The 19,789-nt window shown below is 42.6% G+C and overlaps 1 protein-coding gene across 1 annotated transcript in view; it reads right to left on the bottom strand.

Annotated features, from left to right (window-relative positions):
- inpp4b (inositol polyphosphate-4-phosphatase type II B) overlaps nt 1-17,605 on the bottom strand; it is a 124,125-nt gene extending 106,520 nt beyond the window's left edge. Inside the window, exons 1-2 of the mRNA XM_084553567.1 lie at nt 16,919-17,605; nt 14,326-14,442 (exon numbers count right to left, since the gene is read on the bottom strand). Coding sequence (XP_084409693.1) covers nt 14,326-14,442; nt 16,919-17,053 — 252 coding nt within the window. The 5' untranslated portion in view covers nt 17,054-17,605. The remainder of the gene's footprint in view (nt 1-14,325; nt 14,443-16,918) is intronic.
- Nucleotides 17,606-19,789: the final 2,184 nt, after the last annotated feature.

Here is a 19,789-nt window from a genome sequence, read left to right as displayed (position 1 = left end):
GAATAGCATATACGATTCTTAAAAAAAAAAGGAGCGAGATAAGATCAAAACAAATGTATTTGTATTTCCTGGGGAAGGAGGGGGGCGCTGAGATTTTTAATGTCTTCCCGCCCTCTTTGGGCGTGTAGAGGGGAAACGCTGTTGGCGGATTTGGGATTATCATATAATTCCATCTGGGCGAAGAGAGCAAAATAACAAAGCAGGGACAAAAAAACACATTCTGCCCCACGCTCATTTACTCTTCAACCCTCCTGGGCTAGGGAAGGTGGAGGAAAGCAAATTGTCATTATCTCAGTCAACAAAGTTAAAAGGCAAACTGCTGCACAAGAGGTGATACAGTGTAATACGTGCAGGGGCAGGGGGGTGTTGTGAAGTACACTCATGAAATGCTGTTAAACAGCTATGTAAATAGAACAATTGAGTGTTTTTTCTTTTTTTTTTTTAATTGAACCATCATAATATGACTGTACAGCACGCCGACATACAGAAATTGCCGCTTGGCCAAAGCACAAGACCCTCGACAGGCTGGACGAGCTCATCAGTGGCTCAGTTAGCCATGGAAAATAGCTGCCTTCACACACACACACACACACACACACACACACAGCCAGAGCCAACAAGCATCAGCACTTTCCACCAGCGTCTCTCTCAAAGGAAACCATTACGTTGCAGAAACCCACGGGAAGCCAGGCAGGAGGGGATTTTCTCAAGCACTTTCCTCTCGCCCTAGCTCGCTTTCTCCCTCCCTCTCTTAAAAAAAAAAAAAAAAAAGTAGAAAAAAAATCACTAACTTACAATAAGCTACTTTTCTTTGAGGAAAAAAAAGAGAAAAAAGAAAAAGATTACATTCACTCGAGCGTCTAATTCACCTGTGACCCAGTAATTTATTTGTCTGATAATCTGCTATAGCAGGTGACACTAACAATCAGTGATAAAAGGGCCAGGGAGGCAGGGGAGGGTTAGCGGAGGTATGGGTTGGGCTGATTGGTGAAGGAGATATTTGATTAAATTCTCAAATGAATAATGCATTACGAAACTGATCCTGACAAATCCCACCTTGCAGAGATTGGAGTTGGATTATACGGGGAAAGGTTTGGGAGAGGTTATGACAAAGAGGAGGTTTCCTGGAGAGGTGCACTTCAGCATCAAGTGGTTGCCTGGTGCTTGATAAGGCAATTTGCCGTGCCCCATTTGTATGCATGCTCGCTGCACGCCGAGAGATCATGCGGTGAGTTGCATGCCGTAGACAATGTGAGATATAGCTTTATAGCCTAATAGTATATTGCGAATAAAATAAAAAAATGCAAGCAGTTTGAACTCCTCCTCCCTTTCTTCTCCAGGTTTCTCTTCTTTTCACAATAAATTTAATTCTTACATAGAGCTAAGGGAGTGTCAGCGCAAGTTAAGTCAATAGCATCGTTACCTCTTAGCTTCACATTTTAGAAAATGTGCTCATTCACCTTCTTGCTGAGACGCTTTATTTTGAAGCATAAGAAAACCGTGTGTTTCTGTACAGACTAAACAAAAAAGATATACACTACATCCATTCTCCCCATTTCCATTCTTTATGTCTAGCTAAGCTAACAAGCCACCGGCTATGACTTCATATTGGACAGACCAATATGAGAGCAATATTGATCTTCACGTCTAACTCTCAGCAAGGCACCGACTAAATGCGTTTCCCAAAATGATGTATTCCTTTAATTTTGCTCTTTGCTGTGGTCTGTGTCTCTTCCCCACGTTCTTAAATTTACAGTACGTATAAACGGCGACAGAGGGAAAATAATTTTGTATTTATGGCTCGACTACGTACAAAGTGCGGTAAACGGATCAAATCGATGTTTAGAGCGATGGCAACTTTCATCTGAAACTGCACAACTGTGTGTTGTGTACATTTCGCAGACACTCAATGTACTGCAGGACTTTCTGTATCTTTGGGGTTGCAGGTTGTCATGTTGCACAATGAATTAGGAGCCAATCACGTGCCTCCCTGATGTTGCAGCTGATGGTTATAAATGCAGTGGACTGCACCACTCTCAATACGATTAAGTAACACTTCCTTGTAATGTTTTTGTATGAACCAAAGACTGTTTAGTAGTTGTGTTAACTCGTGGTGCTGCCATGAAAAGAAAGGGCGTCTCCTTGTGGCAACAGCGCCAGACATCTGCTCAGCAGTTTTTATAAGTAATTAGCTTCTCTGCTCAGACTTAGTTGGTTTTAATGAGCGTGCACTGTTCCAGCAACCATGTTCACGAATGACTGCATACATCCCAACAACAAAACCTAGAGAACACTTCGTCTTCAGCAATTGTAAATATTCATTGGCTAAATTAGTCGCTTTACTGAAATGAATGTCAAAAACGAAGAAATTATGCGGCGCCTTCCTAAATGCAGTTAGTCTGAAGTATTGCCAGCCAACGAAAATGATATCATTACTGAGAGTAAGCACTTCAGACGCTCAGGCTTTGGAAGGAGTCTGAAATGTTTCCTAACACGTCACTCCAATGTGACACGTTTCGCCGCTAACAGCCTGTCAATACGGCTTTTCAGATGCCATGAGAGACATATGTAGTGTTAACCTGACATGGCTGAGTGAGTGCTCAGTTGTCAATAAAAGTGTTTTAGTGTGTTTAAACTTTCTATTCTCCAGGGTCAGGGACCATTTATTCTGCCTCAATTGTCATCTGTCAGGCTCCAACACTTTTACAAGAGCTCTAAAGCTAACCGAATTTTCTTAGTAATAAGGGAAGGTAGATAGTGGTGATTTCAATGCTGCCCTAGCTGTACAGTACATCATGGTGAGGAAGCGCTTTAATTCATTATTATGCCACATTTATATATCTTATCCCATTCAGGTTTTGGAGGCCTGCCATAAAGTATATGATCTGAATCCATAATATTAAAAGCTGCTGTGGTTTATTCAATGATGAGTTTGATTTACAGACTGTGTCCACGATCAAGATTGACTTTACCCCTCAGATAGAAGTCACTCTCCCTGCAGCTCTCCTCTACCAATCCATAAACAATACCTTCAACGTGCTTTAATGTAGCATATGCACCGATCAGCCACAACATTACAACTGCTGACAGGAGAAGTAAATAATATTGACCATCTTGTGACAATGCAGTGTTCTGCTGGGAAATGTTTAGACCTTCATGTGGATGTTACTTAGACATGTACCACCCACCTAGACCAGACCAGGCACCCCCACCCCCAACCATCCCCAGCAGGATGCAGCCTGACACAGGTACACACACAAAAACAATTTAGGAACAACTAAAAAAAACATAAAAAACAGCACAAGGTGCTGACCTGGCCTCCAAATTCACTAGATCCCAAACTGATCAAGTATCTGTGGGATGCACTGGAACAAGCCTGATCCACAGAGACTCCTCCCCTCAACCCATAGGACCCAAAGGCCCCCACTAACAACATTGTGTTGCCAGACACCACAGGACACCCTCAGAAGGCCCATGTCCATTCTCTGATGAGTCACAACTGTTTTTGGAGGCATGAGGGAGGCCTACACAATATTAGGAAGGTGGTCATAATGTTATGCCTGATCAGTGCAAATGAAACGTCCATTAATGTCTGCCAAAGTGGAAGCCTCACCAGTTATCATACAGTATGAGGCTGGTTTCCTCTGTCATTTCTCAACCTGGTGTTTTATCTTCCAACTTTCGCTTGTAATGGAGCATAAAAACGTAGAGGCCTTTGGTGACGGTGTAAGAGCAGCATTAAAAACAAAATTCAAGGGCTCAGTAAGTAAGTGAATCATAATTAAGGCTGCCAGAGCACAGGAAAGATACGTTTAAATTACGGAGAATTCATAAAAAAGGATTTCAGAAGACACCGATGCCTGATGGGGCAGATTAAAGAGGCAACTGAAAGCTCACACAAGTGTAATGTGCTATCTATCAAAAGCACTCTTTGTTGCCTAACTGGGTGGAATGTGAAATTAATTGGACATAAATGAGCATAATTCATGGCCCGTATGTGAGACTAAAATGTAACCTTAGAGGAGAGCCTTGGGCCCTGTAGTCACCATCTTGGCAGCGCCTGACTCCCCACTTCCACCTGTCACTCAAAGCGGCTTCGAGCGGCAGTGACGCTCTTAATTATGCATAAGTGTGTAATTTAATCAGCTGAGTTATATAAATATCCTCCCATGTATAGCTGAAGTGAATGGGAAAATTATCTATGGAGAACAAATAAAAGATAAAAAACTAAAACATTATTTGTCTGTGCCAGGCTTTTTTTTTTAAAGCTGGACGTCTATGAGGACTGACTTACATTCAAGAAACTGCATTTCTGGCTTCATTTTTCTGCTCTACAAGAGGCCGTTTGGTCAAAGTAAAGAGGGTCTCGCCCATGAAATCTCACCTCTGCCAAGCTTTCACCACAGATTTCACAAATTATTGATTAAAGGTCACACATCCTCAACCATCACACTCCTCAAAGCCTCGAGCGAATATACCATTAGGCAGATTCTAATTAACCTTTTTCTCAACGTAGCATGCCACACACCGCATTGTTGTTATACTGGCTCATATTTTAATCAATGCACACAGGTAACATTTAATGCAGCACGCTTTCCTTGTGAAATACACAAAACTATAAAACACAGGTCATATTTTTTTCCTTCAAGTCTGTTTTCCTGCATTTTATTCATATAACTATGGGGATTTGGGGCTGAATTAATACACTACCTCTGCAGCTGCTCTGCAAATTTAGCTGCTTTAGTCTCAGCTAACGAAGGTCACTGGTTTGAACCCGATCACATAAATCCGCAGGACATTTAAAGAGCAGCGCTTCTCTCTTCTCTTATTTTCACCGCTGCGGTGCTCTTGGGAAAGTCTGTTAACTCCAACTGCACCAGTGGTCATGCGGTGCATGACGTAGAGCAGGTTAGTCCATTAATCACAGGGTTGGTGGTTCGACCAACATGAGGAGGACTGTGAAGCCCAAGCTGCACCCAGCTGACAAAATGATAGGGCTTTTCTTTTTTCTTTTTTTTTTATAAATACAAGCCATCAGGGGCCAAGCGAAAGCTGCTTTGTCAATAGAAAAGAGCAGTCCATTTATTAAGGTTGTTCTGGGCAGCTTCCAGTTGTTAAAGTGTAAACAGGACATTGTTTTTAAAAAAAAAAAACAGCTCAATAAATGGTTAAAATGATTATCTGTCTTTTACAGAATAACAATTTTATAAACAGATGATGCAAAGAATAATGCCACAAGAAGAATGTTACATTATACACCGATCAGCCACAACATTAAAACCACTGACAGGATTAGTCAATGACATTAATCATCTTGTAACAACACAATGTTCTGCTGGGAATCATTTGGACCTGGCATTCATGTGGATGTTACTTAGACATGTACCACCCACCTAGACCAGACCAGGCACCCCCACCCCATAGCAATGACACTCCTTGATGGCAGAAGCCATCCCCAGCAGGACGCAGCCTGACACAGGCACACACACACACAAAAACGGTTCAGGAACAATTCGAAAAACATTAAAAACAGCACAAGGTGTTGACCTGGCCTCCAGATTCACTAGATCCCAAATTGATCAAGTATCTGTGGGATGCACTGGAACAAGCCTGATCCACAGAGGCCCCTCCCCTTGACCCAAAGGTCCCCACCAACAACATTCTGTTGCCAGACACCACAGGACACCCTCAGAAGACCGATGTCCATTCTCTGATGAGTCACAACTGTTTTGGAGGCACAAGGGAGACCTACACAATATTAGGATAATGTTATGGCTGATCGTGTCTATACTAACTGTGCAGAAAAACAAACATTTACATACCCAATTTAATAATGAAGGACTAACTGTTGTACATTAATTTGCGCTGTGGCATTTTAATATGCTGCATTGGCACTGGACTAATTGGCATGGCAGCCAACCTTTACAGAAGTACACCTGGCTATACAATAGAGGGAAACACATTGAGAAATGTTCAGGCAACAGTAGGGATTCTCTCTTTTGTGAACAGCAAGGCTGCTGGCCTGCAGGTGAACAAGAAAGAGTCTGTAGTTTGGCTAATTTTAGTATTGCTGTATTGAGCAGAGGTACTTTTCAGCACTTGTGACATTGGCTGACATTGCCACAATGATGGCGAGGGAAGCAAAGTGGCCATCAAACAAGAGACAGTCCTTATCTGAGGACTGTTACTCTGGTAGGTTATCACTGCCAAGCTGTCCACCCAATCACTACCAAGACCTTTCTTGGATATCTCTGAGATTGGTTCTTGTAAAAGTGTGTTTCCATGTGTGTGTGTGTGTGTAGATATATATGTGTGTGTGTCCTCTAGCTCCCTCTGCCCCGTTTCCCTGTCTGCTTCCAGTTCTCCCCCTCCCGCCTCTCTTTCTCTGGCAGTAAACACTTGCACTTACAGAAAATTCCCACCACATTGACACTCATCCAGCTAAAAGCAAGTGGCTATGCCAAAAACATGTCAAGTCCCCGTCTTTTACACATCATGATTATTGACAGGGCAGGATTAACCGAGGCTGGGATTCTCCATACTTCAGCAGTTCATAATTGGAGTGACAATTCACCGTGGAACAGTGGCTGTTCAAACTGCCTCCTGAGACGAGGCTAATATCTGCCACTCAGAAAATCCTCAAATCAGGTAGACAGCAGAATAACACAGTTTTTTTGGGATTATATGGTGTTGAGTCACTGAGAGGTAGCAATTTATATCTGTGCAAGAGTTTTGTTTTATCATTTAAATGCATATTGGATTTTGAAACAATAACAAAAAAAATAACTACTTGGAAAAAACATGGAATTATGCTAATGGTGTCTTCTGGTAAATTTGGCATCTAGACTGTTTGCCAAAAACACACTCAAATCTAAACTTTTGTTTTCAGCTCAGCAGTTGCCCCCAAGGCCCAAACTGGATTAAATTTTGGAATTCAATTCACAATTTAAAACACACAATGAAAATATGAGGCGCACGCTCGGGGCTAACGCTGAGTGACGGTTAAACAGCACATTGAGTTTTATCTTTGGCGAGTAATTCATGATAATTCATGATCTTGGAGCTATGACAAACTGTTCGCTCACAAATCAACGCGTTAAAGCGAGTTGTGAAAACAGCTCCACTTGCAGTTAGGTAACGGAAGACAATAAAATAAAAACCGCCGACATAATAAAATAACTTTTCCTTCTCAAGCAAATTTGTTCACACATTTGTCATACTTGTCCTAACACAACTGCTGAGGACTGGGGAAGAGTATCATGTGTGTAGCACATCAGCGAATATTTTACCCTACATGCGCTATATGGTCAAAAGTATACGCTCATCTGCCTTTACACGTATATGAACTGAAGTGACATCCGATTCTTAATCCATAGGGTGTAATATGACGTCGGCCCGCCCTTTGCAGCTATAACAGTTTCAGCTCTTTTGGGAAGGCTTTCCACAAGGTTTAGGAGTTTGTTTATGGGAAGTTTTGACCATTCTTCCAGAAACACATTTGTGAGGTCAGACACTGATGTTGGACGAGAAGGCCTGGCTCGCAGTCTTCGCTCTGATTCATCCCAAAGGTGTTCTATCAGGTTGAGGTCAGGACTGTGTGCAGGACAGTGAAGTTCATCTGCACCAAACTCGCTCATCCATGTCTTTATGGACATTGCTTAGTGCAGTGGTGCTCAGTCATGTTGGAACAGGAAGGGGCCATCCCCAAACTGTTCCCACAAAGTTGGGAGCATGGAATTGTCCAAAATCTCTTGGTATGCTGAAGCATTATGAGTTCCTTTCACTGGAACTAAGGGGCCAAGCCCAGCTCTTGAAAAACATCCCCACACCACCAAACTTCACACTTGGCACAATGCAGTCAGACAAGTACCGTTCTCCTGGCAACCACCAAACCCAGATTCGTCCATCAGATTGTCAGATGGAGAAGCGTGATTCGTCACTCCAGAGAACGTGTCTCCACTGCTCTAGAGTCCGGTTGTTGCATGCTTTACACCATTGCATCCGATGCTTTGCATTGCACTTGGTGATGTATGGCTTGGATGCAGCTGCTCGGCCATGGAAACCCATTCCATGAAACTCTCTACGCACCGTTCTTGAGCAAATCTGAAGGCCACATGAAGTCTGGAGGTCTGTAGCAATTGACTCTGCAGAAATTTGGTGACCTCTGCGCACTATGCGCCTCAGCATCCACTGACCCCGCTCTGTCATTTTACGTGGCCTGCCACTTCATGCCTGAGCTGCTGTTGTTCGCAATCACTTCCACTTTGTTATAATACCACTGACAGTTGACTGTGGAATATTCAGTAGCGAGGACTATTCACGACTGGACTTGTTGCACAGGTGGCATCCCATTACAGTACCACGCTGGAATTCACTGAGCTCCTGAGAGCGACCCATTCTTTCAAAAATGTTTGTAGAAGCAGTCTGCATGCCTAGGTGCTTGATTTTAAACACTTGTGTCCATGGAAGTGATTGGAACACCTGAATTCATTAATTTGGATGGGCGAGTGAATACTTATGGCAATATAGTGTATTTATGCTGTGTTTTATAATCATGGCCCACTTATAGTAACAAATACATAACTTACTGCATATCAAATTCAGAGGGACTGGACTAAATTTAAGAACTGACAAAAAAACAGATAGTATTTAAGCTGGTGAATCATTGTTGGATATCTGATCACAACTCATTCACATTATATGTTGAGGCTAAATGAATCCAGTGTTTTAACTATGATGTATATTTTAACTGCAGCTGCTTTCTCCAGCTGAAGAAATTGCTAACAAGTGCCGCCTGAAGTGTTTCTCTATTGAGTGGCGTGTACACACTGTCTTATTATATTTTTATGGTTAAGTTGTTTTTCTCTGAGTGGCACAATATCCTGCATTTGCAAAATGGACAGAAAAAAAAGCTGTAGCTATTTATGATTATTATTCTATTGTCATAGGTTTCAGTTGTTATTCCACATTATGCCGCAATTAATGAATCTAAAGTGTCTCAACCCTTTAATACAGACATCAGAATGTAAAAACAATATGAAAAGTGCATATGTTCAGTGGTAGAACATAGTTTGACCCCCTGGTGGTAGTCGATGATGTGTGTTACCTCAGACACAATGATAAAAAAAAAAGCGTGTCTCTGACTTATCGTCGCTCATTGGCGTAACGTGACGGCCCCGCAGCCAAGTTACGGGTTGAATTCAGAGCAGCGTTTTCTTTTGATATTCGAGAATAATTTTCCTTTTTGGGGCCATACATGGATCAGACCGTTTTACAGGCAGGACCAGAGCGTGACAACGAGAAAGCATTCAGAGCATGTGTCGTTTCACACGCGCATAAACAACACAACGTGCATATAGCAACAAGACTGTGACGATTTATTGCGAGTACTGCGCTGACCTGTATCAGTTTGGTAGGTTTTTGGTTGGCCACGTGCAAGATGAGACATGATTAGCATTCAGGAAAGGTAAAATAAAACTATATAAAGTATGAATATATATAGAGAGAGACATTTAACTCGATTTCCGTTACATAAGTGCTGGATTACTTTCTACTCTGCATATGAAATGTGTGTTTGAGAAGCGACACGGGTGTTCCCGTATTGAGGACATGATACAGAACACAAACTGAGAATGATGTAATATGATTGCAACAAAAAAAAAAGATCTTGCATTAAAAGTTCAAGCAGGGGACCCAGTGGAAGGAACCCAACCCCTCCTGCACATGCTCTGGGAGTCCTCTCAAACATCCAAGATCCAATTGTCTGTGTGTGTCCTTGTGTGTGTGTGACAAACAGAACAGCAGTTTGAGATGGAGCTTTGATCGGTTCTTGCTCCATTTGCCCTCTGAATCAAAGATATCTTGCTCCATGCTTTTAGCGCAGATGTTTGTGTGTGTGTGTGTGTGTGTGTGTGTGTGTGTGTGTGTGTGTGTGTGTTCATCAGGCTCCTTGCGGCGGCCAGAGGAAGAAATGACCATTATAGCAGCACAGTAAAAAACCCTCTGCTTGTATTTTATTTGATTGAATACATTTTATGGCTGCTTTATGGAAATGGCCAGACATGCTCCATTTTCCTGTTTAACTCAAATGAGGTCTTTTGTTTGTCACACCGTGGTGCACATCACAGAAACCAATCAAAATTCCTCACCATGGTCAGTTACAGGAATGCAAACTGAAAACTGCATTACACATTCATTCCCGATTGCAGAGAGCAAAGGCGGGATAAACGAGGCTGTGATTAGAGAGAAGAGCTGTTCCAGAGGCAGCTGTCCTATCCCTTTATACCACAAGAACACTCAGTAATAGGTCTGCATTGACAACAGACCACGGGCCTGTCATTAGCAGTCTGTCTTTGAGCCTCTTCACAGAGGTAAGTGAGCACAAATGTGATGCACCCAGCAAGCACAAATAATGTGCTTTTAACGTAAGGATATTTATCCTCATTCACATCAACCTTATCCAGAATTTGATGAACCAATAATAATTGGCCTCTGAGATTCTATGTTACACTCAGATCTCCAGTATCGGTACTTGAAACTGAAAAAAGAAAAAAGAAAAAAGAAGTGCTCGCTACCATGTGTTGCAATTATAATTTTGTTCAAGAGAGCTATGGATGGTTTCCTCTCTCATTTCAACAATGTTATATGCAAGTTGCAGCACATTAGTTACTCTCTGAATGATCTCAAAGTGACTGTGCTTCAATATTTAGCTTAGTCGATGAAAAAGCTGCTTTAAATGAAGTGATCTGTGCATCTCTTTTTTTTTTTTTCTCCAGACACAAGGAGCAATTCTTGATTCGGTGACCACAATGCGAGAGAATCTTACGCCTCTGGGTGCCATTCAAAAGCAGAGGTGCAGGTGCGACATCACTGACAAAGTAAGGCTAGCCTGTCATCGTCTGACAACCAGGCTTGAGGATGGGATCACTTACACCTGAGGGATATCTAACCCGGTCGTGGTCCCTCTCACGCCTCCACTCCCTCACTTATCGCTCCCCAAAGCCTTGTGTGCGTGCTCAAATATTCATGAGTGTGCAGCCAGTGTCATCTTAGAATATCTTAACGGGAAGCCCAAGGCAGAGGGAAATCATCCTCCTATGAAATTTGCCTGTCCTCTACGAATGTTAAAGCAGTCATCTATAAACCCCGCTCCATCAGCTTCATCTCCCTCACAGTTTCAATTTCTACCCCTCTCTTGTTTCCACTCCAAAACTCTTATGGTAGTCATGGTAATAGACGACACGGCCTCATACAAAGTGGTAAATGTGCCTGTTTTTGTGTGTAAATATGCTGTATACATAGTTTTTATCCTCTGTGATATTCTGCCGTTTGCCGCAAGGAATCAGCTCACGGCACAATGTCTGCGTTCAAGGCTGAAAGTGATATGTAAAACATTTGACAGGTGATTTGTAAAACACACAAACGCAGCAAACCGGGCCCCATGCTCACTCTGACTAAAAAAAAAAATAGAGAAAACAATAAAGAAAAAAAAGAGCAACGTTAAATGACTGAGCCTTGACTGAGTGATTCCCGATCTGCCACTTAAGCAACTGGGGGCTGACGCGTTGTGCCAGCTCATGTTCAGGGTCACGACTGTGTCAGTTAAAGACTCTCTAATGAGACCCAGACAAGCTCGCTGTGCCCGGCCAAGCGGAGACGAAAGACTTGAAGCCAACCTCGGCACAAGAGCACTGGTACAAGGAGAGAAAAAAAAAAAGAAAAAAAAGTGGGGGAAAGATCTATTGCAGGGGAACTGAAGTGAGGAAATACTTTGAAATAGTCACACTTTCAAAGTTGTAAAGCAGCTCATCAATCAAAAAAAGTCATTTTTTAAAGGCAGCAGAGGATGAGGAAAATATGCTGCTCAACAGGAGCTGTCCTGCTAATTCAGTCTTAAGCCAAGCCTGAGTGAAATGTTGTGTTCTGTATCGCTGATACTCTTGACAGATTGACGGGCGCTATTGAGGAATATCACTCACACTGAGAGAGTGACGGGCAGCCTAAACGAAAGAGACACAAAGCACAAACTTCTAATTTCAAATATCAATATTTTATCCAGTGCCTTTATGTGAAGGTGCCACTAAACAGCACCGACCTGGAAATCTATGTGTTTTTTAAAAGTATTAGCTTTAATTTAAGGAGTCAACATCTCAACGAGAGTTAGTAAAGTTTCTTTATATTCGGATGTTTAGCATGCTGGGCCTAGTGTTAAGTAAAACCTCTGGTGACAGCACAATAAACAACACAAAGGAACACTCCTAGGGAGGAGGTGGGAAATGAATGGAGAGTTTATACAGGGCTGAGCTCACATAGGGGCTTGTTCAGCATGAATATTCAATACGCACCTGAGAATAAGCTATTGTGTTCCCATTTCAGCACAATTCATCTGGGTGGATTCAAAGAGACAAACGGCTACACCAACACACACACAAGCTCAAGACACAACACAAAAATACAAGTAAATGATGTGCTACGTGACAAAAAAGAGTAAACTAGTTCACAAATCTTATGTGTTAATATCTAATATTTGCAAAGTACTATATGAGTAAGAGCAAAAGTTTTGACAGATGAGATACTGTAGCGCATTTCCAAAGTGTGTAAAGGTAGAGATTCCCGCGCACACAACAATACATGCAACGTTATTTTAGGACAGAACCTGTGCGGATAGGCTACAACTACAGGACAATAAAACACTGTAATTAAAATAATTCAAGGGTTAAATCCAGCAGTTGCATTTAAGTATGTTCCATGTCTGCAGTAATGTCAGTGCCGCTGCATTTAAAGCAATAATTGAGATCTTTACTTACCCTCTATCCTCTATAATCCCATTTACAGCACTGAGAATAGTTCAACTATTCAAGGGAATTTTTTTTGAAATTTTAATTTAATTTCCTTTTATTTGCCCTCATGGGGAATTTCCTTTTCTGCATTTAACCGTCTGTTGGTTCACACAGAAGAGTGTACATGGAGCAGTGGGAGTGGTTTGGAAGCATTTCCTCAAGACACCCCAGCCATTAGGGATGAAAACCTGTGACCTTACGTACACAAAGTTGCTTCTCTAACCAGAGCTCTCCTGTAGTGTTTTGACATCTTTGCTCAAAGAATAATTCAAGCCAAGATGTACTGTAAAGTGTTCCTCCTCTAAATAGGTTCACTGGACAACATATAGTTTGAAAAATTGATTAGCGTTGTGGATTTTAGAAAAAAAACACGGATGCATGTCTACCGATTTTTCCAAAGTCTGAATCTGAAGCTTAAATCATCGACTGAAGACAGTCACCCAGTCTGACCCGTGCATTACTGTAAATTGCACATCAGTCAAACAGCAGCCTCCGTTTTTTATTATTAACATCACGTTAAATCTTCACTTTGATGGGCGCTAAAACAAGAGGACGTGAAAGGAGGACAACACAAAACATACATGAAAAGGGCTGGATGTTGATTCTACCCGAGGTTGTCAATAGAAGCTCCTGAAGTGGAACCACGAGACTGTTTTGTGCCAAAACAAGAAGCACACTGTGCACTCCACCCACACTGATGCGAGCAGATTTGTTTCAAGTGACAATACTACAACCAGGCTCCAAAGTGGAAGCAAAAGCCTACGTAAAACAAAAAAGCACTCTACAACTGTGCTTGTGCTACTGCCGGCTCTGTGTCAGTGCAAAACCAGAGGCTTTAATGTGAATAAAATTTGCAAATACTAACCTCTTCTATAATGGAGTTCTAACTCATAAAGCTTATGAATCTTTCATTATAAGTTATGCCAAATTAAAATCTTGGCACCCAGCGTTGAGTGTGGTGCTTGATTAAGATCAAGCATGCACCCACACTGAAGAGCCTGTTATAAAGTCTGTTTTAAATGTCTATATCAGAGGCCTCGGCCCATTCAGGATTCTATGTCTGGCTTTCTTTCCCATTCCCACTGATGTGTCGGCTAGTTTTTTTTCCAGGGGATCTGCTGCCATGTTGAGATGCTCACTAAAGGCTGCATTCAACTTTTCCCTCAAAGGTCTGAGTGACTCAAATAAACGATTACTCAGGTAGCACCATAATTTCGCCGTTATATATCGGCACGCAGCTCTTCACACCTCCCGATCTTTAAGATACTTTTTAAACAGCAGATCAAGCAGATTTCTCACGGCTTTTCATGTTCCTCTTCTTCAAAGTTAAAGATCAATACTGCACAACCAACACTTGGAGGAGGACTGCTTCACAGCTGGCTTTGAAAACAGAGCCATCATTATCTTTCCTTTTCTCACTTATTGGATTTCTTTTCTATGCATATACAGAAAAAAAGGCAGAGGAAAACAACAGCTGTTTACTCACTGATTCCTGGCTCTTGTCCTTTGCATCATACACAGTAAGCTTGACTAGTGTCTCTGGGCTAGCAGGATGCTCTGAGGGGAAGGTCATCCCCGTCAGAAACAGCGGGTCTTTGCTGGCCTGTCAGAGAGAGGGACAACACAGAAAAATGGTGAGCTACGGTAGTGAGTGTCTGAGTGCATGCACATGTGCGACAGTGTGTACTCTCATGCACATTAAGTCCTGCAGCACACATGTTCACAAATATGCAGGAAGCCAAAGAGAAAAAAGAAGGGAGGGAGACTCGGGTGTGTAAATGAGCCAGCAGCTGGTCTCAGTCTGTCCCTCTTCCTCCTCCCGGCGCTTCTCCCCAGTCCTCTCGCCTTTCCTGCCGCCTCTCCTGGGCACAGAAACAGGAGAAGATAGAGCTTCTACCTGGAGCTGTAGCATAACTACAGTCTCAGCTCAGACTGTAGCTCAGGAGCAACAAACGCCGACAGGTACGCTGGCGCAGTACGTAGGAGGCTGGCAGTGGGACTAAACATACCAGAAGGCTGGCATTAGTTGGTGTTTGCTCACAGCCTCCCAGAAATCGCACCACCCAGTCGCCACCTTTAACTTCTGCAGGGCTTGTTTTGCCATGGCCTTAAGAGACTCCTGCCTTCATTCCACTGGAAAATGCCAACCTAACAAGGGTGTTTGCTTTAAATACAAAACCTATTTGATGTCTAAAAATACAGCAGTGACAGCGCAGCGAGGAAGTTCACATCAACAAATGAAAAGAGTGATTACTGACAAGCAATATCAGGAAATAAAGCCGGACTCTGTGTCAGGGTCCAGATGCTTTGACAAGTATCAGTAACACTGTAAAACATCAGTGTCATATCAGGATTACCGTTGTAGGAAACTTGCTATGAGGAGAACCATAATTAAATAAAGTTAATAAAACCCAAATGGAGTGAGTTTTCATTTGTAAAACCATCTCTAACAGCTTGTTTATTTCTCTTTACAATTTATAGATTTATCTGTCTTGATCTTGATCCAGACTTTAAGGTGTGGCATCCTGAGCGTTTCAGCTGGCTGCATTACTTCTGTCAGCGACGGCCTCGGGTCAGATCTAGCCCATAAACCTTTTTACACCCATCTCTCTCACACTCATTCCTGAATTTAATCTGAAGTGGACAAAACGAACCCAAAACAAACTCTAGGACTGTGTGTACTGTCTGCAGTGAATTCCAGTACAAATAAAATGGAATATTCCAGGAGCTGAGGGGCCTTCCTGTGAAGCCTTAAGAAGTCCTTAGCTGCTTATTGTTGTCTTTCTGAGCCGATTCAAAGCAGTTTGTGTTTACACCGGGGGGTTCCTCTTCCGCTGCTTTGCTCTGATGGGCGTCTCTAGAACGCAACCCTTGGGGACCTTGTGGGGACAGATTGGGGAGTGGTAATGAGACCGACACAGACAGACTGGCAGACATGCTCGAACGCATGGTCACGCCCTCGAGTCAGAAACATCGGCACAGAAATGAAGACAGACAGTTAAAATAGCTGTCGTGACATGGTAAATATCCTGACGTAGGCAATATCCCACGAGAAAAATCCACACATTAAAAGGAGTACGTAAAGCCTCATACTGTGTTACATGTAAACCAAGCATATCAGCAACTAAAACCTTTTGGTATTTAGTTAGTTATTGGTTCTCAGCTTAGATTTGACTCCTTACTGTACTACATCAAAACAAGGAGAGTGGTTGGTGCAAGTAAAACAACTCTTATTAAAAGAATAACTCCTGCACATTGACTCCAAATCATCATTAAGTTGACAGTGTGTCAAGAGGGGAAACAACAGCAGAGAGAGTCTGATATGACGTGTAACAGAGGGCCTCCAGGGTGGTGTGGTTAATGTGGTATACACACAACCAGTACGCCACCGGATGCCTCTGTGCATCCCCTATTATTCTGCTGAGATAAATTTGTGGTTAAGAGTAAGTGTGCAAGCATTTCCATCAATAGCTATAACATACCTACACGAGGGCTGATGATTCCCCTTAAGCATGTTTAGATATGAACACCGGATGAATGCGTCAGCGACCGAGCACAAGGCCACAAAGTCTCACTGAACAAAACGGAAAGAACAGCAGTGGACTGAACGCACAGAAGAATCCCATGTTGAAATGCACTCTCACACGAAGAGGGAACACACAGACCCGCCACCTCGCCGCACCGCTAACCCCACTGCTCCTTCAGAAACCTTCCACGGGCTGACGGAGGGGAAATAAAACAAGTCTATTACTTCTGATTTCAGCTTCTCCAGACATAGGAATACTAAGTCTTGACGCCTGGTGCCATTTAACCGCTGATCCGTGAAGCCGTGCGGTTCGTGCGGACTACCATCGAGAACACACAGCCTGATTCAGCACAGTGGGCGCACACACGGCAGAAGCAATGCGCCGCTTTGAGCTCAGTGCAAATCGGGATATTATCAGTACTGTACACTGACAAAAAGACAGACAGAGCCATTATACTCACGAATTTGCAGGTATACACACACACACACAGGCACGCATTAAACCCTTACACCTCCCTCACTGGCACACTGAATAGGCCTCATTCAGACTTACCAGCATGTTTGGCAGCCTCGGCTGCGACTGAATCTTCTTAGAGCTACTGATGGGCGGCTGAGATGAGCTACAGTGGTAAGCCTGTCTCCATTTACACAGAGAAGTAAGCCAGTCTGTCATACAAGTGGTCAGCATATGCTATGGGAGACAGCTGCCCCTCTGTTGTCTTTTTGTCCGTTTCGGCAGCAAACCTCAGCGGAATGAGCAATTTAGGCCATTAAGAGGGTGTGTGTGTGTTTGCATGATTAGGTTCAGGGTGAAGTATTCTGGCTTGAGTCATCCTCCCTTGACCACTCGTAATTACATATACACACAGAGACTAGACTTTTTGGACTTGTTCCAGGCTAGGGGCTCTTTGCTTGACTAGCATGACATCAAAGGCTGTTTTATCCCCTGGCTTTGCGTGACGTCAAATCCCCTCAAGTACCACCACTCCTGGACCCACTGCCCATGTTTTCGGAATGGGATTTTTTTCCCCTACGCACACGTATTAGGGTCTGGCAGAAAAAAGCGTCCCTTTCCATACCAATTTCTCGTGTCTTGTGTCCTGCGCATGTAGAAAACGAAGCGCTAACAAGGCCGTTTTTTTTTTTTTTTCTACCAACACTCGATAAGAGATTTCAAGATAGCATGTCGGGAACTTCAAATACAACTTGTCCAAGTTGTTTCCTATTGCACTTAAGAGATTTAGAGGGCTTTAGATTTTCTACTCAAGCTGCCGCTGGTTCTTTCTGTTTTACCAACCGTAGATTAAGACACAGGACACAAACCGAGACCTGCACTTGGTCTGTGGAGATAAAGAGGGTCAGCCTGTTGTGGAAACATGGTGCCATATCCCACTTTCATACTATTGAGTATTAATGATCAGCTTATGTTAACAGTATGCTGTTTGAACAATTAGCAAGAAGAAATGATTCTACTTGATTGTTTTTGTCCTAATAAGAGTCGATCAAGCCCAGCACCAATGAGCTACTTTTTCTTTTTGTTATTCTTCTCTATTTTTGATACAAACTCAAACATTAATATATTTTAGTATTCATTCTGATTATTCTCTTAAATAAGCATAAACTCACTTAACTCACTCATAAAAAAAACACTTGTACACCCACTTATTAATGTAATTGTCAGTAATGTGGCAGTAGGGAGAGGCTTCGGTTAAGGGTTACACACAAATGTGCTCTCAGTGACTGGTGATCCCACACAAAGCTGTCTCTAGAGTTTACTCAGACTGGTATAAAAATAAATAAATAAATAAAAAAACACACACACACCCAGCCAGTGGCAGTTCTGTGGAGCTGTTGATGAGTGAGGTCAGAGGAGACTGCCGAGAACTTGTTGGAGCTGACAGAAAGGCTATAGATAACCAGTCTTTACAACTGCAGCGAGGAGAAAAGCATCTAAGAATGCACGGCATGTCCAACCTTGATGGGCAACAACATCACTGGGCCACGCCAGGTTCCTCTCCCGTCAGAGCCAAGAACAGAAGTCTGCAGGACAGTTTGAAGACTGGAGCGTGGTGCAATGAATCTCAATTTCATGCTGAGGTTGCAGGTGGTAGGGCCAACAACACCACCACAGCACCATGGATCCAACCGGGATGGTGCTGTAATTCTGTGGGGTATGTTTTCTTTAAAAAAAATACCAAATAACAGATACCACTCAATCGTGATCCTAACCTGAACGGCTACTTCGAAGCTCATGTATTATCAACGTGGACCAGAATCCCAGAGGAACGTTTTCAGTCGAATTCAAAGTGTGTGTCCCCTATAAAGTGCTCAGTGAGTATACTTTATTTTTCAAATTGTAATCACAGATGTATTTATTACACAGGGTCACGCTGTCTTTTTGCTCTACAGCAGCAGTTAGGTAGTATTTTTAGGTTAGTATAATAATGTGTGCTAAACATATGTCAATTTGTCATTTCTGTATTCTGCTCAAATTTCTCAGTAAATAACACCCAGAGAGATCAGTGGTTTAATCTAGAAAGTTGTAAAGTTCAAATCCAAAATGATTAAAAGCTATCCTGTTCTTTGTTTCTCATGATTCATGGGTCTAGAAAGCAGCTGGCATATTGTCCCACCCTTTATCCTCTATATTAAACTCCTTCATCATATACAATGGGTTCCTGATAATACACCTATCACATGAGCAAGACCATGAATCTTTATTTTTTTCAAGCAGCTAAGCCCACCAGTGTCCGGCAGAGCTGGCAGCAGCTGTTGAGAGCAGGCATCCTGGGAATGTGACAACAGGAGAAACACAAGTGGCAGTTGGACGGCCTCAGAGGCTACACATACACTCGGGCTTCCCGGCGCACATAGATACACAAGCACACGTGACGGCCCTCCTTTGGTCACACAGGTTAATGAACATCTGCTGCTGTGCATGTTCGATGACAATGTAAAAATGGGAAACCCCACTGGTTGTCCATGTCCCGACAACTGACCTCTGTTCCTTTAAATGCTCTAAACTTAATTCAAAAAGCATTTTAAAGACAACCCGATATTTTTCAGTGTTGTGTTACTTCTGAGTCAAAGTAGCATTAATAGCAGTACACTGACTGAAGTCCTAAATCTACCAGTTCATGAAATAGGAAGGATGTTCCTTCTCATTATACTATTCCAACTAATAAAATTAATATATGACAGCAAACTCCTCAGACTATTTTAGACTCTCTGATAAGGTTGCAAAGCTCCCCTTTTAAAGAGACTCATAAAATCACACTGGATGTGCACATACCCTGTTTTTGTGAAGTCGAAAGCAGTCCATATCCTCAGATCTGTCTCCAAATCCTGAACATTACAGCCATGAAATCAAAACTCCAGCGGCACTCAGTGTCTGCAGAGCTGGCTGAGCCAGCATACAGTATCC

This window comes from Chelon labrosus, assembly GCF_963514085.1.
Source record: "Chelon labrosus genome assembly, chromosome: 2".
Lineage (NCBI taxonomy): Eukaryota > Metazoa > Chordata > Actinopteri > Mugiliformes > Mugilidae > Chelon > Chelon labrosus.
This window is presented reverse-complemented; position numbering and strand designations above follow the sequence as displayed.